Below are 26,829 nucleotides of genomic sequence, written 5' to 3' on the forward strand. Positions count from 1 at the left end.
ACTCCAGTAAGCCTTAAATAACATATCATCTCCAGAACCAGACCCCTTCGGCTCTGCAGCCACAGCTTCTGACATCTGAATGATAGTGAGACGCTGAGGAGAAGTTCTACTTTCATTTAGAAGTAGAAAGTTACATACTGGCCTGAGGGAGGTTTATAAAGCAATTACTGGGGTGGAAGGCTTGTCAATGACTTATTGTTTTCTACAGATCACAGGCTGTTCCCAGATACATAACGCTGGCTTTTGCGGTCATTGAAAAATAGACGGGGATCTCTGATATTTTGGGAAGGCTCTAGATCAATTTTATGCTTGTAGGGGGGCAGTGACATATGAGCTCCCATGAAAAGCACCAGGGCTGCTGCACACTCCCAGCCAGCTGGCTGCAAGGTGGCCAAGCCAGCTTGACTTCCCAGCAGCCTGTGTAACATTGGCACACAGGGAGGGACACTTGGTTTACGATGTTTTGCAAACTCCATGGTCCACTTCTTGCAATATAGACTTCCATTTCTGTTTGCCATTCTTCATTTCCATAAAACAGCATAATGATGTTTAAATATTACATAGATAGGGATCTGGCAACCAAGCAGTTCATCTGTATACATAAATCCAGAATCTCACTTAAACTATAACTACTGGAAAATTTCAGCTCCCAACAGTTTTGTTGGTGTCGACAGTCAGAATTTTCAAATACTGGCGATCAGATACCCTGATGGGGGAGGAAAAGCACATACAAAAGCCCCTGTGTCTTTACATACTTGAGTCTTACACTTCCAGGAGTAATGACATCTTCACAGAATCACAGGGATTGGAAGGGACCTCAAGAGATCACTGAGCCCAATGCCTGCCCTACAGCAGGTTGCACAGGTAGGCATCTGGAGGGATTCTGAATATCCCCAAAGAAGGAAACTCCACAACTACTCCAGGTAACCTGTTCTAGTTCTCTGTCACCCTCACTGTAAAGAAGTTCTTCAACATCTTTGAGTGGAACTTCCTGTGTTCCAGGTTTTGGCCATTGCTCCTAGTCCTGTAACTACACACTGCTGAAAAGAATCCGGCCTCATCCAATTGCCTCCTGCACTTTAGATATTTATAAACACTGATCACATCCCTCAGTCTTCTCAAGGCTGAACAGCCCCAAATCTCTCTGCCTTTCCTCATAAGAGAGATGCTCCAGGCCTGCAATCATCTTTGTTGTCCTCTGCTGGACTCTTTATAGGATATTTCTGTCTTTCTTTTTTTTTTTTTTTTTTTTTTTCTTCCCTCTTTTTCTTCTTTCAGCAGCACCTTTGTATTTCTTCTTCACCTTTTCCCTCATTTCTTCATGCTCTATGCCCTACCACCTCCAGTACCTTCCAGTACACAGTCCAGCAGAGCACACAGAGAGGGAGAACATGAGCATCAGCTTCCATCTCTTTCAGTGCCACAACTGCCATGCATGGGTGCCACCACCTTGCTGCAGGGCTGAGTCTGTGCTGTGTGCCCAGAAGGTGCTGCCCTGGTGCAAGGATGGAGATCCCTGTATAGGACTGCAGCGAGTGGACCTGCTCAGGAAAGGGAGCTTTGTGGGGTTATTTTTGCATTGCAGTGCTTAGGAATCCCAGTCATGACCCAGGACTCCACCATGCAAATACCACAGAATCATAGGGTCATAGTGTTGTAGAATATCCTGAGTTGGAAGGAACCCACAAGGATCACTGAGTCCTACTCCTGGCTCCACACACTGCCACTTGAAATCCAAACCCAATGTCTACGAGCAGTGTACGAACGTGGGGCTGTGACCACAGCCCTGGAAAGCCTTCCATGTCCACTGCCCTGTGGTGCAGACCCTGTCCCTGAACCCCAGCTGCTCTCCCCTGACAGCTCCATGCCGTTCCCTCGGGCCCTGTCGCTGTCGCACAGAGCAGAGCTCAGCGCTGCCCCACCGCTCCCTGTGAGGAGCTACAGCCGCCATCAGGCCTCCACTCAGCTCCTCTGCTCTGGGCTGAACAAACCACGGGACTTCTGCTGCTCTTCACAAACACTGTGGTTTCCAGACCCTCCAGCATCACAACCCTCCTTTGGGTGCTCTCGAATAGTTTAAAGTCCCTCTCATACCGTAGTTCCAAACCTGCACCCAATGCTGGAGGTGAGGTCGCACAACACAGGGCAGGGCAACCTCTTCCCTCACTTGGTAGCAGTGCTGAACCTGATGTACCCCAAGTCAGTGTTGGCCCTTTTGGCTTCCAGAGCACACTTGCTGGCTTGGATTCAGCCTGCCATCAGCTGCAGTGCCCAGATCCCTTTATGCAAGACTGCTCTTCAGCATTTGCCCCCACGGGAGCAAACTCAAGCCTGACCAGAACTCTGTACAAGCATGACACCAGCAGGGACAGCGTTCAGAAACACCGTTTGGGGGTTGATTGATTAATGTGGCCCACGGCTGCGTTGGTTGTTCCTGTCACTGAGACCACTGTACGGTGAGAAGCCTGTTTTGGGGGTGGGAGAGACTCCAGGGGTCAGGACCCTCAGGGTGTGGGGTGGATGGAGCGGGGGGGGGGGGGAGGCTGCAGGAGAAGGGGGTGGCGAGGCGATCCGCAGCCTCCCCCTCTGCCTGCGGAGCCGGCCGAGCCGAGCGGTGCCGATCCGCTCCGAGCATTGCCGCACGTGGGTACGTGACGGCGAGCCGGGCCGGCGGGGCAGCGCGGCTCCTCCTCCCCCGGCGCCCGCCGGCGACTGGGCGCCGAGGCTGCGGCGGGCGGGCAAGCGGGCGGGCGACGCGGGGCGGGGGGTGGTTGCCTCCTGCGCGGCGGAGCGGGGCGCAGCGGCAGCCGGGGCCGGAGGCGAGCGGCCCGCGCGGGCGAGGGCGGGAGGCGTCGCGGCGGGGACTGCAGGGCAGCGGCGGGGGCTGCGGGCGGGGTCCGCCCCGCGGCCGGCAGCCGGTCTCTCCGCCTCGAGCCGGGGCTTCGCCGGGTGCTGGTGGTGCGCTCTCCCGCCGCGGGGCTGCACAATGGCAGTCGTTCAGTAGGATGGATCCTGCCGTGGCTTTTGTTCTGCAGATCCACCCATCCTCCTAGCAGTCAAGTGCCAGGCTATGGTTGTCTCTTTGGGGATCCTTCTGCCGCGTTCTGCCGGTGTCTCCGATGAGGTTTTGGCCTCGGCCGGGATTTCGCTACCATACTTTTCGTTTGGCTTCGCTCTGAAAAAGGGATTTTTGGTTTTGGGTTTTTTTTTTTTTTTTTGCTTTTTTTTTTTTTTTTTTTGGTGGTTTTTTTTTTTTTTTTGTGTGTGTCTCTTCACGCTTTTGGTTATAATCCAATGTTGATCTTAGGGGAATAACCATTGAGCCCGGCTGAGAAAAAAAAAAAAAAAAAGCATCCATTGAAAAGTCTCAAAGAAATATACCACGTGAGGAACAAAAAAAAAAAACCAACAACCCCACAAAACCCAACAAAATAAAAACCAACAAAAAACTGGGAGAAGATCGGAATATAACCGCCTTTTCTATGATAAAACTGGTGCCCCTCTTCAGGAGAACTGGTCTCAATTTATTATTATGCAACCGCAAGGATCTCTTCTTTCTCAGGGTGTATAAGCTGCTGGATTGCTTTTCGCCCAAATCAATGTGGTTTCTTTGGAACATTTTCAGCAAAGGATCGCATATGCTGCAGTGTCTTTGTGGCAAGAGTCTTAAGAAAAACAAGAACCAAACTGGTAAGCAATGCATTGCACCGCGTTGTTTTCCTTTATGCTGCCCTGTCTGTTGCTCACCGAGGTAGATCTGCAATCCTGCCGAGAAGGGGGGATAGAGCGAGGCCGGCACGAACATGCATGTATGTGTATGAATAAGCAAGGAGCGGTACGGTTTAGCTTCAGCCACTGTCACCACGGAGAAAATGTAGATATCTATGACTAAAGGCGACCCCAGGCCGGGCTGCATCTCCTAGTTTCGTGGGCTATTTCTGAGGATGAAACTTTTATATCGGAGGGGCAGCCGGTGCATTCGCCCCACTGTCCCTAGAGCCCACCCCCGGGGCTGCCGGCTGGGAGGGGGCCCGGCCTCGTGCGTGCTGTTACCAGCCGGCCTTGTACCGCACTTTGTGCTGGGTTTACAGCGCGTTCCCCCCTCCGCACCCACCCACCTCCCTCGGCTCTCTGAAGTCAGCCCCCCCCACCTTAGCACTCCCCCCCGGGACCTCGGGCCAGAGGGGGGCGGTGAGAAAAGGGTCGCTTTCCTTGGGCCGCTGCCCGGACGGACGCTAAGGCTCTGTGCTCCCCCCCTGACTCCGTCTCCCGCTGCCGGGCTGACCCCTCCGCTCTGCCCCCGGCCCCACGGCTGCCTGCAGCCGGCATCATGAGCTTCCCTCCGGTCCTGCTCCGAGTGGGGAAACTTGCGGTGCATTACATAAGAAATGCAAATGCGGCTGCCCCGGGTCGCCTGGCCCGGTGGGTCATGCTGCTGCTGTTGCATTCTTCCCTCCCGCTCGGGGCGGCCGGGAGAGACGGCGGCTTTTCAGGGAAAACGGCCCTCCCACCCGCCTCCCCCGGGCCCGGGTCCCCCCGGCTCCTGCCCGCTCTCCCCGGCCGGCGGGATGTCCGCAAGCACCTGCGGACGGGGGGAGGCGAGGGATGCTGCGTGTGTGCGTGGTGCGGGTGTGTGCCGGCTGCCCTGCGGCGGCAGCTCCCGAGCAGGAGGCTCCTGACGCCGGCACTGCAGTGTAGTAGATCATAGGCTCTCGTTGCCTCTCTGACACCCCAACACCAACAAGCGGCAGCCCTGGCAGCCCGCACCCCTCTCCGCCCCCGGCTCTCTTTTTGCCCAGCTCGGTGCCGCTGCGGAGCTGTGGTGGGCGTCTCGGCGGATTTATTGGCCCCCCCCACCTCCCCAGGCTCTCCTGTTCCCTCCCGGCTCTGCAGCAGCGAACGGCCACCTCTCAGAATACCAAAGAGGCCGAAATGCCCCGCTGGGGGCTCGAGAGCGGCTGCAGCGCTCAGTTCACGCGTGCTCTGCTCCCCTTTGGCGCTGCAGAGAGCCCTTGGGGGTAGGAGGGGGGCAGCTTCCCCCTGGGGCGGGCCGGGGCAGGGCAGCCGGGGGGGGGGCGGCTCCTGCAGGGCCGTGAGCGCGGCGCGGTGCGGAGCTGAGGGGCGATGCTCCAGGAAAGGGTTCAGGGCCGTGGTGGTCTGCAGCCCTTCCAGCCCGCATCCCTGGGTACAGACCGCAGGCCGGGGTCAGGAGTCCCCCTCCGGCCGCTCCGCTCTGAGCGGGGGGATGTGAAATCTCGGCCCCGCTCTGAGCGGACGCTGCTGGGGAAGGCTCGGCCGGGCCGCCGGTATTTGGGCAACAGGCGCTGCTGCTCCACGGCACTTCCCCTGCGCCAGCCCCGCGGTGCCCGCAGGACAGCGGCGACTCTCTTGTCGAAGGCTCCTCCCGGACCCCCGTGCCCCCACCCCGTCCTTCACCCACCAAACTTTTCGAGAGCTTTTGGGTCTCCTGAGGCACAGCTGCTGCTGAGCCAACCGGGCAGAAAATCGGGCAGGTTGGGCAGCTGCTACCGCAGGTTGCTCAGCTATTTTCGGCCTGATGCACTTTTTTTTTCCTTCTTTTTTTTTTTTTTTTTTTTTTCAAACCCCTTGAGGTAGCCACTTTCTTTACAGCAGTGGGTGGCTCTTGTCCAGGTGCTCTGCACTGTGCCCTCTCCCTGTGCCCACCTCCTCCAGGGCTCAGTGGTTGCCCCGAGGGCTCTGCTGCAGCAAAAAGCTGTGTGGGACGAGAGCACGGGGAGCACAGTGGATGGTGCCTGGGGCTCTGATGGGGCTGCAGGGGCTGTAGGCTATCTGTTGGAATGTTTTGTTTCAAATTAGAGATCCTGGAAAGTGCCTTTTGTTTCCTATAATTATTCACCTCCATTAAGAGAAAACTTTCAGGATGAAGTGATGAAGTGTGGCTTTGCTTGCACTGATTCTTTTTGTTGGGCTTAAGATGATATGGGGAAGGAGAGTACCTCTGGGTGATTTTTAAAGCAAACAGAGGAAGAGCTGAGCATTTTTCACCCAAAGCCAGCTACCCATGGGAGACAGGTTGGCTGGCTGGAGCGGGACATTCCCCCATGGATCACATTTCCCTCTTGGTGGCATCCAGCAGACAGAGGATGTATCACGTTTCCTCTCCATTTACCTCCAAGGAGAGGCATCTCTCCAAGTCAGTCAGGGGTGCTGACAGGAGAGTGGATGGAAATTGGCATTGCTATTAATATATTGCTGATAAAGGAGTTTAGTTTCTGGTATTATCAATCTCAGATCAATCTCAAGCACAAAACCTATTTAAAAAGAACTTCTGATGTGAGGGTTGTGCCTAAACCGGGATCTTTGTGTCATCCCCATAAAACAGTCAGGCTGTTCTTTCATGGCTGCTTATCGTTTAAAAAAGTTTCTAAGCATAGTCGTGCAAGATAAAAACAGAAGCTTGGGTCCTGTTCACGAGATCTATGGTGACCATCATTATCCCTGTCTGAAGTAAACTGTGGCCACTGCTGCATTTCTAACTCATGGAAAACAAACCTCTCAATGAAAGACTAAGGGCCTCAGTAGGAGCTGCAGGATTGGGCCCTTGGAGTACATTTCAAGCAGATTTGAAAGCATCTCTGACTGCCTAACCCCACCATTCCTATGCTGTTATGAGATCCATGGTGTGTTTCTTTCCTTAGGATGTAAAACTGCCTATTTATGTGTATCTCACCTACTGAAGTTCTGTCCTCTGTGGAATACATTTTCTAAATTTATACAAATTTGATTATTGTTGATCAAATTAGATTGCATATTCTCCTTGTTAAGGGGTGAAATTTATGCCTGCTCATGAATTCCCCTCCTGTGGTGAAATGCTTACACCCAGCTCAGTATCTGCTAATGATGGGCCATTTATAGCTGAGTTCAAATATACAAAGGATGACTTATGCTTAGAGAAAATATGATAAATGTATTTACAGATATCATTTGTTTAAATATTTATGTGTATGCAGCTTTCTTTTGAGAGTGATATTTATTCTTCTTACCTGCTTAGATTATGCTAAGTATATTAATTTTGAGCTGAATTTCCCATTGATTCCAAATTTAGGGAAGGAATGATGTAGACATTCAGAACTGGTCCCCGTGCAAAGGTTTTCTGCCCTGTCTATAGAACCATCATCTGAAGAGGAGAGTGAGCTTGAATCGGTTTTTCAAGAGGACTTTGTGGCATTAAAAAAGCAGCAGCAAAGCAGCAGAGCATTACAGCAACTGCATAGTGGTAGTTTGTGGGGTCACTACTGAGATTTCTGTGTAATTGCAGAATAAGATGCTGCATGTCTAGAAAGTGATTGGCCAGATGAAGTGGCTGTGTGCAGACCGAGCTGAGCTGAGTACTCACAGACGTCAGGCTGCAGTGTGCCTGTAGCACTGCGTACTGCTGGCGCGGGCTGCTTGTGGCCAGGGGTGATCCTGTTACTTTGGGAGCAGTGGCTTATTTCTATACCTCATTCTGCTGAAGATCTCCATTGTGGTTTTGGGCGTGCTGTTCCTGCCCTGTGCTTGGCTTTTCTGCTTGTTAAAAACTGCAGACAGTTTCTAACACTGCACGAGTGTGCTGCTGATGGCTTTGTTTTGCTCACTGCATTTCAGTGAATAATAGTTTTTTTAGAGACAAATTACTAGACAAGTCTACTGAACAACTCACTGAGTAACAAAACATTGCTTTTAAATGCTAAAATCTCTGTTGTGAAAAAAAACCTGTTGTGGTATAGCAGAGGCTTGAACAATTAGTGTACCAGGGAGCTACTTGCCTCTGTATGGAAAGTACCTGAAGACAGACTTTGCAGGACTGAGACCATATGTTAGTTCAGACAGAGCACACTTCATGCAGTGTGTTTCAGCTGTCAGAACACACTGGGAACTGGGAGGAAAGTCTTCTTTTTGCAGGTCATGTGATGAAATGCTCAGAGGAGTACATTTGTCTTCAGGCTGGATATTAAAAGAATTATTTATCATTTTCTTGAAGTGGATCCTGACATGTTATGAGCCACTCAGAAGAACTGACAATTATAATTGCAAAGAGATGGTTCTTGTCTCCATGATGGGCTGAACACAGAGAGAGCAGAATGTATGCATGTAATGTGTCCTTTTGAATATACTGTACACTAAAGGTAAATAGCAAACAAAGCTGCTATTCAAATCAGGAACACACTGTCTTTGAAGAGGATATTTCTGAGGGTGAAACCTCAAAATCATTAAGTGACAGACTTTTAATGGATGAATGAAATGCAGGCTTTGTGTGTCTGCAGCCTACTCTATTAAAAGCACTCACATTAAGTAGTATAAAGGGAAGTAAACAGTTGCTGATGAGGCAGTGTTGAGATGTCAGAATAACAATATCCAGAGTAAAAGTCATTGTATATGTCAGAAGAATAACATCTTCTGTACTGAAGTTCAATATTATGTTGAACATAAACAATATTTTAATAGTGGGAGAGTTAGTACTGGATGGTTGTGTGTGGTAAATAGGATCAAGTGGCACTCCATTGGTGATAGAAATTGATGATGTAATTTTAATGTCTATATTCTGTGTTTGGACTTTGACACCTGCTTATTTTACTTATAGCTTCTAACTGGGAACAGCACGAGGAACTGCACTGAACAGCTTTACTGTGTGTATGCAGAAGGTAGTAGCCTGGAAATTACTTGGCCTGATCATTTGGTGGCACTGAAATGAGCCAGGTCCCATAGGGCAGTAGGATTGTACCAAGGCTAAACATTTTAATTCCACTGGAATTGTTTAGGCTTTTCTATCAGACCGTGACACAAAATAAGCTGTAATCCCCGATGAAAGATTTGTTTTGAGGAGATTCCAGAAAGGTACGATATGGGAATAGACTTTGCTGTTCTCTGAGAATTCATCACACTGTCCATGTTTTCTCATGTGGCTTTGTAATTCAGAAAGATAAGAATAGGATGAGGATGAAGAATGTGTAGGACTGGTGCTTCAGCTGTTGAACATCTCCTATCTCCAGCACTGGGCAGTAGCTGGAGTAAGAAAAATGTAATAAACAAGGCAAATCTAGATTTGATCCTTCTCCTAATATATCCTGCCATTTTTTAGTCATTACCAGACTGTCATAAATCTCCTTCTTCAGGCCTCTGTGTTTATCAGACTCTGAAGGAGCTATACACCTTTACTTGTCAAAGAACGTTTTTATTTCAGCCTTCAAAACCTTTGCATGATTCCTTGTGGGCTCCGTGTAACTGTGTGCTGTGCTGTGGAAAGGGCATGGAGGGGTTGTGCTTTCAGTGGGTGCTTCTTTGTCTTCTTTAGAGAAACAGAGGTGGACCCTGCTATTCCCAGTTGGCTTTTGTGGTTGCTGATGAGGAAATTTTCAGGGGAATCTTATCTATAAGGTGAAGGTCAATTCCTTTGCAGTGCCTTCTTCTTTGAACTGCCAGAGCACAAGCATTTCTATTGTCTCCACTGCCATGCAGATAACTTGCCTTTGCTGAGGATGTGGGATGTCTCTGGCTTCTGAGAACAGAGATGAGGCAACAACTGACACATCCCTTTGAACAGGGAATCTGCTTTTGTGGTCCTGCTGCAGCCAGTGGATTTTCTAGGCCTATGGGGTACAGAAACACCTTCCATGAAGCACGTGTTGCCACACAGTCCTTCTTGAGGGAAAGAGTGGATATTGCTCCTTGAACAAGCTTTTAAGGAATCGAGCTCTACTGTCACTGAAAACTAGAATTTATATCACTGTTAAACAGTTGGAACAGAAGAGAGAGCTTGCATATAAAATCAAAGTCTTCTGTTTACATATGAACCTCTTGGTTCTCAGCAGGAAATCTAGAAGAATTTCATTGTCCCTTAATGAGGTGTTGAGTTGAAAATGTTAATTTAAAGAAAACAAGTTTGCCAGACTTGTTACTTTTTCAGTAAATGTATTTCTAAGCGTGTCTTGCTACATTTAAACAAGGTGCCCAGGTAACAGTTCCTAGTTCACATTTCTCATTAGAAAAGTGCTTTGTGGTGTATTGCTTCTGTCTGGTAGTTTCAACACATATCACTCATTGCTAAGATAGGTAAATTTACAGACACTAAATGACATGAACAGGAACTAACAGTGCAAAACATAGTAGAAAATATAAGAAAAAATGTAGAAAAAATATAAAGTAAGGAGTTCCTTAAAAAAATAAAAGTCCAGAACTCATTAGCATAGCAGTATTTTATAAAATAGATTGTCCTATCAGGAATATCTCAATAGAAGTTAAATTTATAGTAAAACTTATTAATTCATAGGGCTCGTGGCATGAATAAAGCAGTTTACAGTTTAAATGTTCTTCCAACTAGAAAGTGTGTGTGGATATACATACTGCTATTGGTCCTCAGGAAGTTGAACCCAAACATGATTTAGATGGATGATCCCACTAAGAGATCATCTCAACATTTCAGATGTGAATTAGCTTCAGGCCAAATGTGACTTATGTCATGCAGCAATTTCCTCCTACATCTGATACATTTCCCCTACATAGTGGTGACTTTCTGGCTTAAAAAATGAGGTTATACAGACTTTCAGTACCAATATTTGGTAATCTCCTGTCTTTACTCAGATCTGTTGCATCTCCATGAATATGACCTTCACCCACCCCAGACACTGCAGCCTCCACTGTAGCCTTTCACATCTCTGTTTTTTCACCCTCTGCTTGTGCAGACACCTCAATTTTTATTTTTATTTTTTTATTTTTTATATTTTTCCTTTGGATTAGAATCTGTGAGGAAAATTAGCCCTTAATTATGATTCTTTCTGATGTTTTTAAGTTCTCTATGCTGTGAGTAATTAGCTAGTGGCAGTGAGCAGAGCTACCTCACGGGTTATTGCTGAAGTAACTGATATTTATGATGGATGATGGATTGTTCTCTGTTTTATGGGGCATGAGCTGTATGAGTGATTAGTTTCCCCCGCTCTGCTAATTTACAGTAGTGTAATAGCCACAGAAGAATATAAATGTAGAGGCAGCAAAGCAACAGCAATTGATTAGGAAAAGACAGTAAAGTCAGCAAGGGGATTCAGAAGGCCCAAGAACAAATTCTACCTCTTTTATTGTCTTGATTATTGCTTGAACGTATTTCTTGTTCAAGGATAGAATACTTGATGTGGGATTCTGTGGTTAAAAAAGGGCAACTCAGCTTCCAGGAAATTTTTCTGGATAATCACTGATCTTTTTTTCCTTGACCTGGAACAGAACAGGTTGTGGGTCCTTGGCACGGCCTGCTCACAGAGATGCTACCGTGACTCCTTAAAGCTGCTCCCAGGAATTCTCAGAGAACTTCACATATGTCCATAACTTCAGCAGGGTACAGATGAAGTGAACTTGTAGTCTGTGTCTTCTTTACCTCTGATTAGCCTTTCATTATGCTTTGATTAACCTTGTTTGCCATTCACTGGACATCACGTTTCATATTGCGGTTTGGAGACATTATTGTATGAGAAGATTATAACTTGCCACTGTAATGCGACATACTCTTGGGTTCCTGCTGACTGGGGGCATTTGTGACAAAATAGGTGACTGTATGCATTATTACTCTCCATGTTCTGAAATACCGAGCTCTGCTTGAATGCAAAGGAATTTGAAACATGTTGAAGATTCACCTATAGCACAAACTCTTCCTGTGGAACAGCACCTAAAAAGTGTACAGGATAGTTTTACAGCAAATATGTCATTATGCAGTGTTTGTGTTTAAGACCAGCATTTTCTTAGAAAGGCCTTATTTTGTTTCCAATGCTGACAATGGTGGAATTGTAGAAATGTAATAGGAGAAGAAAAGTGGTTGTAGCTTCCTCAGCAATAGCTGTCTGGGTAAAATCAATGAGTTTAATCATGGTGGGAGGAATGGGTGCCAAGGAAGTAGAAATGGATTCACCGTGATTTTGTGTTCAGCTGTCTTCCCTCATTTCGGTTGGTCTTTGCGGTTTATAAAAGATGATGTATCTGGGGTGTTACTGACATGAAGATGAATCCTGTGATTTGTGGGCACATAAGATATTCTCTCTTTGCTGAAAGTTTTCAATGGAACTGTACTTTAGAAGACAGTGGAAGAAGTTCTTTAGGTACTAAGGTTTTCTTAATAACATGAAAATACGTCAGTTTTGAGCATTGCCATACGCCAGTGAGGAAGAATGCGATCCAAGGACTTTCTCAAGATGCTGAATTAGGCACGGTGCTTGCTCTTAAAAAAACCCAAACCATAAAACACAATGGGAAGAAAAAAGTAACCTAAGGATACGCAGATGAAAAGCATGTCATTTCAATGTTTGTCTACTTAACTTTGTGACCTCTTAGATGGTGGATGGTGGATCAGCCAGACCAGCTGCCTATAGATTGACAAAAGAGATGGCAGTTTAGAACCTTATAACCAGAGCAGAAGTAAACTGTAAGTTGTGCAGACTAGGTTAAAACCTTTTAATAAAATGTCAGGAGAAATGGCAAAATGAGAGTTTATTACATTTTCTGAGACCAATTTTCTTTGGTTTTCAGTGACTAACTGAAATGATTACAGCTTAAGTTGGCTGCCAAAAAGAATACTTGCTAATAAATTTCAGATGGAAGATTGGAAAAAGATAAATACTAAGCCCTTGTAGTCATATATATAGGTTAAGAATTTGGGGGTGGAACTTGATGAAGTTAGAACAAAAGTAAGTCAGAATGTGATGTTAGTACATTAGGTGAGATTTTTTTTTTTTTAAAGTGCTATGTAGATGATACTTGAATAGTGTGGGATGCTCTCTCTCCCACTTATTCTCAGAGGGAGATGAAAAACCAGAATGACAAAAGAAATTAGAAAGTAAATAATAAAGGGATTAAAGGAATCTCTAGTCATTATGAAAGGTTAGCAGTAGAAAGTCCTGCAGGCAAACAGAATTTAGAAATTCTTCAGTCTACTTATCAATTGAAGAGCAAACAGACCTGAAATTTAAGGACATTTTCATGAAAAACATCTATTTCTAGAAGTGTTCCTTTACCAAGGACACGTAAGAGTTATATTTGATAAGAGTCTAGATTCTCTGAATGTATTCCATTTATAGCTACCTTGTTAAAGGTGAGATACCCTTGTAAATGTTGCTTTGCTTTCACAAATGCAGGTACTCTCATGAGTCTATTGTTCACTGTTGCACAGCTCTGAAACTGGCCTCCAGGGTGACCTTTGCTGAGTTTCCTGTGCCTTTTGCCTCCTTGCTGGCACATGGATGTCTGCCATCCATCTGCATGAGCATGCCTAGCAGTCCTTGGTGTTCCGAACCTTCATGGGCATGAGATGTCCTACATATGCCCCAGCAGCTGAGAAGAAATACATTCATTCCCCCCCCCCCTCAAATCTGATCTAGAACACAACTATTAAAATGCAGTGTGTATGGTTCTTTGGATCTTTGGCTTGGTGAATCTTCATCAGATACCATCAACTGAGCAATACAGATGTATCCAAACCTGGAAGCATTTGCATAGTTTTTTTCTTTACTAAGAGATTTCAAAGACATTTCTACACTGCATTAGTGCAGGTTTGACATTAATTTGAGTTTCTCTTCCTATACTTTTTTATGTCCACAGACAAGTAGTCCAAGAACATTACATGATACCGAGACCAAACAGATCACCATAAATCTTCAGCAATAAGCTTATTCTGGAGATCCTGAAGTAATGTTGAAGAGAGATACAGTCTCTTCTTGTTAACAGATGACAAGTAAGGATTGTATGACCTGTACTCCTTCAGTTAGGCTTTGATATCCTTCCCCAACCTTAAACTTTTCCTACTGTCTGAAAAACTGAAGCCCGAGTTTATACTACATGATTAAAGAGGGAGAGGGATTCATCCATGGCTGAATGGCTCTTACGGTCTTCTTCCACCAGAGCATTCCTGTGATTCTATTTTTTCTACGTATCATAGAAATTGTATTGTGGTTCAGATGTGGGATGTTCTCTAATCTTTAGGGACAGGTTAAATCACCACATTATATATTTTGAGTGTTCAGAAAATGAAACTGGAATTTCTTATTTTTTGTTGCTTATACAAAAAGATATGAGGTTCAACTCAGAACTGGAAGCCCATGGAAGCATATGGGAAGTTCAGAACTCAGCCTTGCTTTCTTCCTTGTGAGCAATATAAAAGTATCCTTACTGAAATCATTTATATATGTCAACAAATATCTCATTTAACACACCTGAATAGGCTGGTAGTAAAATAAAGCAAAGTGATTTAGCAAAGAGGCATGGAACATTGTTTTTCCCCTAGTGGTTACCAGACAGTGGTATTTCCTGCTTGCTTAAGTTACTTATTTGCTCTTGGATCTTATTTATTTATTTGTTTGTTTATTTATTTAATTTTGATTGACCCAATAAAGAAGAGTTTTTTTTTTTGCAAGAAAATGCCTTCTTGAATTTAGCTGTGTGAACCAATACAACTCAAATGAATGGAGCTCATTCTAGATGGAGATGCTTGATATTTTCAGAGCAGCTCTTCAGTCCTTTAGCCAAACATTTAGAAGTATATGCAGAGTATAACAGATTGAACACTGTTAGATATTTTGGAGGTTAACTGAGACTTACTGTTTGAAAAGTTTGGGAATGATTCAGGAGTTGGACTCAGTGATCCTTATGAGTCCCTTCCAACTCAGGATATTCTATGATGATTCTGTCCTCATTACGAATAGTCACCATCATCTCTAGCTGATTTGGGCAGAGAGAACTAGCTGATGTGGTCCAAAACTATCCTGGACTTAAGTAACAAATGTGGATGATCAAGGGTCTAGCACTTCTATTTAACATGATAAACAAAACCAAAGGTGACCAGAAAACCTCTTTCAACTTCACAAGGGCAAGTTTGGGCCTCTTCCTATTAAATACAATATATTGTTCCAAGGTAAGGAAGAGCTGAAGGACAGAAGTTTTCCTCCATTTCTAAATGAAACCTTTCTCTTCAATTTCACAGACTTGTGCTCACTTTATTCAACACTGACCTTATTAGGAATCACCACTTCATCTGTGTGTGTATGTGCAACAAAGCTGGTTGATCAACTGAGTAATGTATTGTTTTACTGCATGTTTATCTTCCATTTGCTGAGCTCTCTGAAACCAGTCTGAGCTGCTGCTGCACATGCTTCTTGATCTTCCTTTTAATTAAAGGATATATATCTCTTTCCACATGGATACAGGTCCCTCTCTTTCCTTCTTAAGTTGTGAGAAGCGTGACTAAAGAAATTGCAACTGATTATTGATGTTTGGTGTATTTTAGCAGGCTAAATCTGGGTCATGGTCTGATAATTGAAAGGATCTTCCTTATAGTCTGACTGTATGCTTCAGTATATGTATGTGCATTTAACTTATATTAGTGAGAATTAGAGGTCATAAACCAGTTGTACACATATATTTTAAGGGAAAATCAGTTTGTACCAATTGGAATCACTTAATTCTGTCTTCTGAGGGTTCAAAAGGTATGTTTACTCTTGTATTAACTGCTAAATACCAGAAGCTTGAATTTAAGCAGTGGATTTTCCTCTTTCTGTGAACTCCCTGAAAACATTGTACTGTTTCTTTGCAAATGATAAACCTGAAAAAACCCAAAGATCATTACTTAATCTGGGTTAAGAAGGGTGTGCATTTAACACAAAAAGAAATTATGTTTTTATTTTGTCTACAATAAAGCCAAGTGCAAAATGCTCTGGTGTTAGGATATGGTTTTGTGTTGCCTTAGAACACAGTGGAGGGCAGTGTTCAGCATGTGGAATTGTCACAGAGGTGGGATTTTTGACTGTGAGGCCCTTTGTGTAAGAGAAGTTGCTTTTGCACTTGGGGAGGGAAAGGGAGAGTTTTTTTTTGCCTTTGGCTGTGCTTTGAATTTTTCAAATCTTGTTAACTTTAAATAGAATCATAGAATCATAGAATTACCCAGGTTGGAAAAGACCTTGAAGATCATCACGTCCAACCACAGCCTAACCATAATGCCCTAACTCTAAAAACCCTCTGCTAAATCATATCCCTGAGCACCACATCCAAACGGCTCTTAAACACATCCAGGGATGGCAAATACTCAGATTCTTTCTCATTAGTGCACTACTCTTTAGTCTCCATAAGGAAAAGACCCTTTATTTTCTGCAGAAGACAATGATTTTGTTGTACAGATTAAAAGTGGTTCTATGTCTAAGCTACTCTTATTTCAGTAATTCCTACAGCATCATTCTAAGACTCCCACATCTTCTTGTCTATTTTAACTTACAGTTGCTAATTTGCAGAACAAGTATGTCTTCTCTAGCTTGCATCCAAGGGAATTAACACATAATGAAAGTAATCTAGATCTACAGAAACCAAGTAGAGCAAGCAGCAAATGAAGAGCTGAATGAAGAACAACTCTCCACTCGCATGCACATAGTCCTCTTGGGTTTTCCTTCTAAGGAAAATTTATTTATTTATTTATTTATTTATTTTCCGCAGGATCCCCAAGTTCTCATTTTTACCTTTTTTGCATTTTTTCTTTCATTCTGTTAGGAGCAGGCAATGGAGGAAACCAGAACAAACTAAAGGTTACCCAAGCAGAAGTCTCATTTTGTTAGACATCATGAAGGGAAGAGAATTTGCCTTTGTCTAGACAGAACGGTAGATTATCCTGAGTTGGAAAGGACCAGGAAGAATCACTGAGTCCAGCTCCTGGTTCCACACAAGACCACCCAAGATTCAAACCCGGTATCTAAGAGCACTGTCTAAACACACCTTGAACTCCATCAGGTTGAGGCTGTGACCACTGCCCTGGGGAGCCTGTTCCATACCCACTTTCCTCTGGTGAAGAGCCCTTTAGTGATATCCAATCTGAGTGGAGACAGGAGGATGCTGAGACTCTTTTTTGGCCTTGTTGTTTATATCATCCCATTGATTGATCAGCGAGAGCTGATGTTGCCTTAGGGATATTCGTGTTGATGATCTCTCATGAAAGACCTCAAAGCTAATCTTTAAAATAGAGGGCTTGCTCGAGTAAGCAGGATTTTTTTTTTTTTTTTTTTTAAATCCTTTTGAAAAATCCTTCCCCCCAAAAAAAAGAAAATAAAAGAATGTAATTTCAAATTACTAACATTGCAGTATGCAGATAGTGAGCAGGTCACCTGATAGTCCTTTCTGCTGATACTCAGCACTGATTTTTTTTTTTTCTCCCTGGGAGAGATGTGCAAAAACAGTACCCCAAGTCTCTGATATAGTCTTATTTATTTATTTAATCAAGTACAGAAAGTTCTGGCTAGTGCAGAAAGATATGGCATCTGTTGCTATTAACAGTACTTTTCAAAGGGTAGCACTAAGAATACTAATTCCTTGAAGATTAGATTTAATGGTGAACTCATGGAATTTGTGAAAGAGCATTGGTGGAATGGCTGCCCTGGAGTGTACCGGCTCTCATTATGGACCAGTAGGTAACATCCTGCCCAATTAACTCTTCAACTGACTACAAAATAAGGGTCCATCACTGAAACAAGACACAAAGATTCTTGCTTGATGTTCATTGTTGTTTGACTTGGGAGGGTAGCTGAAACAGAGGGCTCCACAGTACTGCACACACTGTTCTTTGTGTCCTCTGCCTTTTGATCTGAGGTTGCACCGGAGCAGTCGGGCAGCTGAGGTGGTGAAGCAGTATTTTCTGGAGAGTCCATAGGAACCAGTTATATGCAATTCATTAAAATTAGTGGTGAACAGTTCTGCGTTAACAATTGTCTTAGTGCTAATAAGGAGGAGTGCCCAGAATGTAGTACTTTGTGTGCTCAAATTGAATCTGTGCTTCAAGAGGAGCCAGATCTTTTGTTACTCCCAGTCCTTTCTTACAGAAAGGACTGCACTGAAGCTTTCTTGCTCAGATATTTTTACAACCTCTTTTTACATCAGTATGTGTTTGCTTTCTTCTTTTTTTCTCTTTTGTTCATAAATAGGCAAACTGTTAGCACTCTCTTTTCAAGGTCAGAAATTAGCCATTGCTCCTACATTTCCCATCACAGCCTCCTGAAAAGGCAATATTTTAGCTTTAATATTCCATGGCAGATGACTAGGTGGACTGCTGTTGCCCCTGGATGCACAGTAACCTAGTTAGATGTTTAGGCAGTGCTTTAATTTGTTATCCAATTACAGAGTACTTTAACCTGTATTTCCCTTTCTTTGCTCACAGAAAGACACAGGAAATTAATTTTATCAGTGTTGTGGTTTCTACCACAGTCCATCTGCTTATTCTCTTCCTTCCTGCTTCAGCTCTCACTTTTCATCTTCCTTTCAGACAGTTTTGTTAGAGAGAGGGTGAAAATCCTGCTTTAGAACGACCAGCTGGTACATTTTTCCACCCGGGTGTGGGTTCTGGAGCAAGGCTTCCTCACTGCTCTCTCCATTTCTGCAGGTGTCCTACAAAGCTCCTGTCAGTTCACATCCTTTGCTGCTGTGCAGGGCCTCTGGAGCACTGCATGTTTCTATGCATTTGAAATTCTGGCCGATTTTAAAAAGCCTGAGAGCGGGGACTCCACTGTTGGGCTCCATGACAGATCTCCTGGTCTTCTTTCTCGTCCCTCCAGCAATGGGAGAAAGAACAAGGAGTCTGCTTTTAACAACAGAGTGAGTTTCTGCTTGGCTCTGCTGCCAAGCGGATTTAAACATGGCAAAGCTGTTTTGTAATGCAGGACTGAAAAGATTTTAAACTTTGAGTTGATTTTCCTGTGGGGCAAATAGTACCCTTCTGAAAACAAGCTCTAATCAGAACAAGTTGGGGTGTGTCTGAATATCAGGTAGGAAGGGAGAAATTTCTTTGACAAGCACAAGCCTGGCTAGCTTTGGCAACCAGCCTTTGTGTAGTAGGTTTTGCATGTGTGGAGTAAAGGGAGGAAAGAGCAAAGGCCAGTAAATCCATTTATACCCAGATGTCCCCTGCACATGAGCTTTGGTTTTGTTCCTGAGGTCTCGAAATATTTCATTATTACTAATGAAAGTTTTCCCATTCCACAGGAGGTGAAAAAACAAAGTTTTAATTCCAGTTTAGAGAGCAACCCTACTCTTCCATCTAATACTCTCACTGTGTGCTTCTCTCCCTTCCTGCTCTTCCAGGCTCATAGGTACCACATGTCTGTTAATGCCTATCACATTACCCTCATTTTGAGTCTTCTTCCATATGCTGCGGCCATTTCAGTTGTGCCCTCTCAACTTCACTCCACCTCTGGGCATTCTGTAATGAAGATTTTAAAAGATACCCAAATTAGAGTCAAAGATAACTTTAGGTGGGCACAAAGAAGCATAAAGAATATTTTAGTGGGTGATAATTCTACCACTTTTTGTTTCTTTGAGGATAAATTTTAGTTTAAAAGGTCTTGTGAGTGGTAAGTAGGTTAACACTGATGCCCATTCCACTATTAACAGATCACAGAAGTTTCTTGAAGGTGGAGTGCAAATGTCAATGGAAGGAGTTCAGTCTTTTCAAAGCTATATTCCTTCAGCTTGCAGGCCTGTTTGCGTCTCCATGTGATTGAGTTTCTCCATGTGATTATGTTACAAAGATTAGTAGCAAAAAACATGTACAAATGTACCATGTTTAAGATAAGTTATTCCCGAAAATGGCATAAATGTGTTTATCCTTTAAACACCAAGAGCTTATTCTTTCTGAGTATCTTTCCTCCTATCCTTTGGTGGATTTGTTTCCCTTCCTTTTGTTCCTGGATCCTGGAAGAAAAGCACTGCACGCTGTTTATGCTCCCTCTCTGCAGGTTTGAACTCTTTCTGTCTTGTATTATACCTCATGAAGCTTAAATAAGGTCTGATTTCACTGCATTAACTAGTTCCTAAAGTCGCATATTGGCAATGAGCTTCACACTGAATGTTCTGTGCCATTGAATCAAATCTCAGGCTGTAGCTTTGAAGAACTGTCTGTGCAAAGACTGAAATTCATACATTGCTTGTGCCTGAACTGGTGCTTTTTGTTCATATCCTGAGTACAAAAGAAAAATATTGCCTACATTAAAGGCTGAGCTGATGCAAGAACCACTGAGGTTCCTGGGCCAAAGTTGTCACTTGGGTAAACAGATGAAACCATTATGACTTATAAAGGGCTGTCTCTACAAACTGGCACTCATTGTGGTACGTAGCTTTCCTAAAAGACCTGGGAGTCGTCTGAAGGCCTAATGCAATAAACGAACAATGAAACACAGTCATTTATCGGGGCTTATTAATCGAGGTGACAAACATACAGAAAAGTAGTTAAGAAATAAAATGAAAGGTTTTTAGGGTGTTTTTACAGCTCAGAGTAAGAATAATGTTCGTATTTAGTAAGAAGCATGAAAAAAAATAAAATATGAATTCCATTTACTTTTTTTTTTTTTAAATTTAATTTTATTTCAGTCTAAGGTGATTTTACTTATATAAACATGAAAACATACTATCTTAAGAATGTTCTTTAAAACTTAATGACTACTCATTGTTTAGTCTGTTTAGCCTTGATCCTAAAGAAATCTCTCTGTGGATCTTTGTTGGTCAAGGAAAATATTCCAGAGATACAAGAAAGATAATGCTTCATTTGTCTCACCAGCAACTTGCCCTCCCTTAGTAGCTAAATAGGTCACAGAAGCTATAGGAGTAGAGGCACTGAAGACTTGCTCATATACATCTTCTCTTTTAGAACTGAGATCGGAAACCTATATTGCCTGAAATACCTTTTCAGGGACAAAGAAAAAAAAAAAATAGGAATAACGTCATCCTATGGTTAAAATAGAATTTTGGACAGTCTCTGTTCTTCATCTGAAGATCACACAATGATTACTGCTGTCTGTCCAGATTCAGCACCGCAGTGGGCAGCAGCGAAGGAAAAGGTTTTATTACTGGTGGCCTCTGCTTTGTCTGCAATAGTATTGCCATTATTATGGAAAAAAAAAAAAAAAAAAAAAAAAGAAGAATTAAAAAATTCCCTTTACACACTCATTTAAGCAGTGCTATTCACATGGCCTGTCATTGCCATACCAAAAATGACACAGCACCTAATTTCCTTTTTCCCTTGTTTTCTAGAAGAGTGGCAGGCACAAGGTTATTTCTTCCATTCTGAGCACAGAAAGATGTCCAGAAGTTTACTGCTTGACAGGGTGGGAAAAACCACAGCTCCGTGGCAGCTGGAAAGCTAGTTCTAACCTGGTGGGCTGTAGGATGTGCAATAATCACCCATTTCTCATCTCAACAAATCTGACTCTGACATCACTAGCTGGTTTCAGCAATGCTACTGCTTACAGTTCTGGGCTTCCCATTCCAATAAAGACAGGGAACTTCTGGAGAGAGTCCAGTGGAGGGCCACAAAAGTGCCTGGAGGCCTGGAACATATCTTTTGTGAGGAAAGGCTGAGAAACCTGGGACTGTTCAGTCTGGAGAAGAGAAGGCTGAGAGGAATCTTATAAATGCTTGTAGATATCTAAGTTGAAGGAGTCAAGTGGATGCCCAGAAGTAGAAACAAGGGGCATGGGAAGTTCCGTAAGCACACAAGGAAAAGCTTCTTTAAGTGACAATGGAACAAAGTGCCCAGAGAAGTTGTGGAGTCTCCTTCTCCGGAGATATTCATAACCCACCTGGATGCTCTCCTCTGTAACCTACACCAGGGAACTGTTTTATCACTTGTGTTGGACTTGATGATCTCCAGAGGTCTCTTCCAACCACTATGGTTGTGTGATTCTGTGCTTGAACAGGCTCCCAACTCCTTGCTTCCCGGAGATGTGTGGGACACAACTACAAAATCAGTACTCTGCTTCAATGCAGCTAGCAATTCAAATAGGCAAGTTTGCCTCAGCTGCTCATAGTATTTTTTCAAACCGCTGTTTGGCAGAACTTGAGCTTCTTATTCCTCAAACATTTGTCTCTTTGCAGTAAGGGGTAGTTCTGCTTAAACTGTAATTAAAATCTTTGTTTTTCCACATTTTCTCTAATAAGTCAGCGTATACTACTGTCATATATCGTGGAAATTAAGAATAACAAGTTACAGGATGTTACTTGAAATAGTTGACAAATGCTGACTTCTAATGGCTACTGCTTGTGGGTGTGAGCAGATAGCTGAATGATGAGGGCTTAGAGAATCTTTCATCTCAGAATTCAAGCTGTGACTCACATATGGTTGCTAACACTCAATATTTATGAGAGGAAAAGCAATATTACCTGTTCCAGTGCTTTCTGAGCATCTGTTCAGAGCAGGATGTGCTTGGGATCTGGATGACTCTAACACAACACATACAATGCAGACATCAAGACTGGGGTGTATTTTCAGTTGTTTGTGCTTGAGTGAGAGTGACTTTGACAGTCAACAAACTGGGGAAAAAGGGAACCACCTCCTGTTTGCTGTAAGACTGAGATAATTTGATTTTCTGATGTTTCCGGTGTTTGCTTTTAAGACCAGATCCTCAAGTATTGCTGTGGCACAAAGTTCATCCACAGGCATATGATGTAAATAAACATCCTTGCATCAGACCAAGTTTCTAGTTTTCTGGTTCAATTTAGAAATGACACTTAATACTGACCCCAAGGGGCTCAGCTGACAGAGAGGGAGCAAAGAAAAGAAGCGATGCCCCAGTTCCTCTGGCCTTAAACTTCCCTCTATGAAGAAGTGAAAGAAAATCACCCAGGAGCCATAAGCATTTCTCCATATGATGTGGAGGCAATGTTGACAATTCTATGTTTAAGCAATTGGATCTGCAGCAAGATGCCAACAGCCTCAGGAGAGGAATTAGCCAAAATTTCACCATAGAGCAACGTCTCAGCTGATGAAAACTGAGCGGGTTTCTTTCATGTCAATGATGCTGTGGAGATTTGGTGCTGTCACAACAACACTCTCTTCCCAGGACTGCTGTATAATATATATGAAACAAGGGTATTGCTTTTTATTCAGTATGAATAGAATTAATTAAAACTGCTCGAGCATATTTTATATCTGTAGTGGTTTTAAGGAGAAAGGGTAAACCTTGTTGGCTGTTTTTATTTTTAGTTTTTATTTTCTTTTCAGGGAAAGTAGTGCAAATGGTAATTAGTGCTACAGAAATCCTCATACTGGTAGTAGTTATACCCTACCTTCCCCCCCCCCCAAATATCAGGTCCATGTAACTCCATTCCATGGAGTTCTGAAGGAATAGAGCATATCAAGGAGCTCTGTATTTTTTTTGTGTTCCTTAAATTAGAGAGAAATTCCAGTCTGCAGCATACAGACCTTCTCAGATTCTCTATAGAAGAGAGAGACAATAAAAATGAGTTGTGTTAAAGTGATTGCATCCACCTACGATCATGTATTATTCTGCAAATGTTAATTATAATTTCAAAATTTCTATGGGCTAAGGCAGACTCGCTAACCTCTATCTAGAGATAGCAAAGTGAGGAATACAAAAGTCTAATGACTTAATATTTTTCTATAATACTCTTCCTAAGAACACAACCTTATTTTCCATTAATCATAAAACTGTTCTTTGCTCACTAACCTTAATGAGCTGGCATCCAGATACCTCAAAGAAAGTAAACTTTCTGATGGGGATGTGAGGCAGTTAAACCTGCTGCATGCAGTTGTAGTGCTTGTTTTCAATATAGTACATTATTAAAAATAAAAAACTAGTTTAAAATACAATAAAAGGAGATGCCAAACCCAGTCATTCTTGTTAACTGACTTTAGACAGCTATATTACTTTAACTATAGCAGTAAGATTAAATCTTTTAGTTTGTAGGCAGTTAGTTGTAACAGGAAAGAATAAGGTTCCCTAGTATAAAGTAACCTCCTCTTGGTGTAACACTTAAATTTGTACTTAACTGATCTCCATTATATGCATTAATTATGATAGATTTGGGCTTTAATTACATGATTGCCTGTTACTATTTGTTTTTTGTCTTCACTGCCTGAGCTCTGCAGGAGCACAGGAGGGAGCACCTCCCAGGCAGCAGAGCAACTGGAGACAGCTATCCCTGCCCACTGATGAAAACCCTGAGCTGAAGTATGTTCAGCACAACCAGCATTTCAGAGACTGAAACTGCTAAATCCTTATGTCTGTTATAAGTACACACTCCAAGGTTTTCTGTGGTGCTTTTTCAGCCGCCTGCTCTGTTCCACTGATGCAGTAGACCTTTTCAAAGCAATGTCAGAGATATTTTTTTATGTGTGGGTAAGACATATTTCCAGACTGCTCAAGCTGACACTAATAAGTCTCAGGAGGGCTTATTAGTTCAGGTGTGATTAGAAACTGAGCTGTATGTGCATACTTGTGTTGTACCATGCTCAAACCACCTGCTGTGCTGAGGAGTGTGATGTGGGGATGGCCAAGTGGCTCCATGCAAAGCAATCTAGATCCATCTGAAACAGGTACTCATCTACAACTTAAAAACCGTGATGAATACAAACTGATGTCAAGTTAAAAAAAAACCAACAACATGACACTGGTGCATATTGTTGTTTGTGTGAGCCTGACTGGGGAGAGGAGATGTCTTCTTCACACAGAGAAGGATGTAATGTAAGTGCCAGTTCTTCTGAGAATTCAAAGACCAAACTACTTTCAGAGTTGAGGACTATCACCTAGTTAACTGCATAGGCTTCCTCCATGGACTTTGATAGTGAAATCATTGTAGTTGTTATTCAAGTTGACAGCCATATGAACTGACAAAAGTATGCAGGATTTATAGCTTTATTTACTACTACATTCTCATTAGTGTGTTTCCTGTTTTTCCCCTTATGCATCAATGTGACTAGGCACAAAGTATTTCATTTGTGGTGTAACATTGTGCTCTATTTTTATGAAGTTTTGTGGCCATATTATTTAACGTTATAAGAGATAATGAAAAATGAAAAACAGTGTTTCACCACCAAAATGGGAACGATTCCATACACTGAACTTTCTAAGCCCCTAATAGGAAGTCTTTGTGGAAGGCTTATATTTTTCAAGTGTATGTAAGCACCTACGTACCAAAGTATTGAAGCAAAACCAAAGTAGTCACTACAAATTTTTCCTTTGTGTATTTTCTATAGCAGCCTAAGTTTTGTAGTGTTGTTTTTCTAAGCAAGTGTTATACAGCTGGACCTAGAATATTGTATAGAGGTCTTGAAAGGAGGCCTAAAATATTGTTAAATGTTATTTTGAGAAATTAGCTTTGGTGCTCACATAGTTACAGTGAAAAAAAACACAGCATGAAAAATGCTGCTTGAAATATTTTAAAGATAATTTAAGTCAACTGGGACTGTAGTTTAAAAAAATATTCTTAGTATATCTATAGCAGTTTTTACAATGCATATTTATGGAATAAAAGATGTATACCTTTGGAGCCACGAGGGAAAATAAAAGAAGATTTTATTTTGGGCTCATGCACACAGAGAGACATATTTAGTTTTGTGTTTATTTCAGATTTTCAGGTTTTGTTTGAATGACATGTAATATCAATAGTCATGCCATTTTATGTATTTGATTGTTTTTTGCATGTAACTGTAAACTTGACAGTAGGTGGAGAGTCTACTTCTAGGGTCGTTGGTGATAGGAAGTTGCTGATGAAGATGGGGTGAAGGTAGGAAGCTCTGTCCTGCTGGAAGCTACTGGTTGTGGTGAAGACCTAGTGAGTGGGAAGATGGCTCCAGTAGGCTTCCTGCTTCTTGTATGGGAAGAAAGATTTGAGGCAGCTCTGAGATGGGAGAAAGTTTTGAAGAGGATTTTTGCATGCAGTAACCTGATAGAAAAGGAGGCAGGAAATAAGACTGGCCCTTTTTCTTGGGAAAAAGGTGGTTGTTCTTAGTTTGGCAGTGAGATTGGATGTGTTGAAGTAGTCCCATATGTTATGATGAGCAATAGCAAGGGTACCAGCTGCCTGCCCAGCCAGCTCTGCTAGGTGCAGGAGGGCAGGGTGCAGGCTGAGATTACATGACGAATCTGCCAGAAAAATGAATGCTTGACAGCCCTTGCCACGGCATGAAATGCAGCACTCATCATCTTAGACTTCAGAAGCAAAGGTGAAAGAGTAGCATCTCATGAACAGTCTCTTCTTGAGGTCCAGAAACCTCCTTTCTTCAACACTTAGTTTCCAGTCTTAGACAATTAGACCTAATCAGTCTGACAAACTTGGTGGTGCTCTCCAGGCTTTACAGTCCAGCCTGGATAGCAACTGTATTTTTGGCCTTCTGATGCCAGCTGACTAGGAACACCAGAGCAGCTCCCCCATCAATGCCTGGATCAGTAACATTCTGGTTCCTTTCCTGCACTCCAAGATCAGTAGTTTGAACTCTTAGGCTATGGCCTTGTAAGGAGGTATACAAAACTGCCCTTGAGACACTCTTCTCTAAGCTGTAAATAATCAGTTTGTAGCTTTCTCTTCTAGGTATCTTTGGGAGGAGATGGATGGAAGAAGGAGAATGAATTGGAGGATAATGTCTAATTTCATCCTCAGGCTGCTTAAATACAGATGAAGCTAGTAAATTCATTTTTCATTCCTGTTACTGTTTTTCTCTTTTTGTTCATAACTCCTGAGCAATCCAAAATAAAATGGAAGAATTTCAAAGGAAAATTGGATTATACTCTCTTGGAGGGAGGTTAAAAAGAAGAAAGCAGGCTTTACACTTTGACAGAATTCAGTGCAGACCTTTTAAAAATAAAATGCAGTACTTTTGCAATATTTTGTTAGGCTGCATTCTAAAGACTCAGCTAATCAGATATGCATGCAGATTTAACACGGGTTGCCAACTCTCATGATTTTTTTTTTCTTTTTAATTTTTATTTTTTTGCTACAATTATGCGGCGCAAAAATTGGCCTCTTGTGAGAAGTTGCTGACAGCTCAGCAGTTCTGCTTCAGTGCTGGCTGCAGAG

At 43.0% G+C, this 26,829-nt stretch overlaps 1 protein-coding gene across 3 annotated transcripts in view; it reads left to right on the forward strand.

Annotated features, from left to right (window-relative positions):
* The first annotated feature begins 2,944 nt into the window (after positions 1-2,944).
* Positions 2,945-26,829, forward strand: part of FGF14 (fibroblast growth factor 14) — a 367,985-nt gene continuing 344,100 nt past the window's right edge. Inside the window, exon 1 of one of the 3 annotated variants that reach the window (XM_072346322.1) lies at positions 2,945-3,690. In XM_072346322.1, the coding sequence (XP_072202423.1) occupies positions 3,483-3,690 (208 nt within the window). In that variant the 5' untranslated portion in view covers positions 2,945-3,482. The remainder of the gene's footprint in view (positions 3,691-26,829) is intronic. The other 2 variants (XM_072346341.1, XM_072346332.1) reach the window with 2 other exon arrangements.

The sequence above is a fragment of the Excalfactoria chinensis genome, chromosome 1, assembly GCF_039878825.1.
Source record: "Excalfactoria chinensis isolate bCotChi1 chromosome 1, bCotChi1.hap2, whole genome shotgun sequence".
NCBI classification, from domain to species: domain Eukaryota; kingdom Metazoa; phylum Chordata; class Aves; order Galliformes; family Phasianidae; genus Excalfactoria; species Excalfactoria chinensis.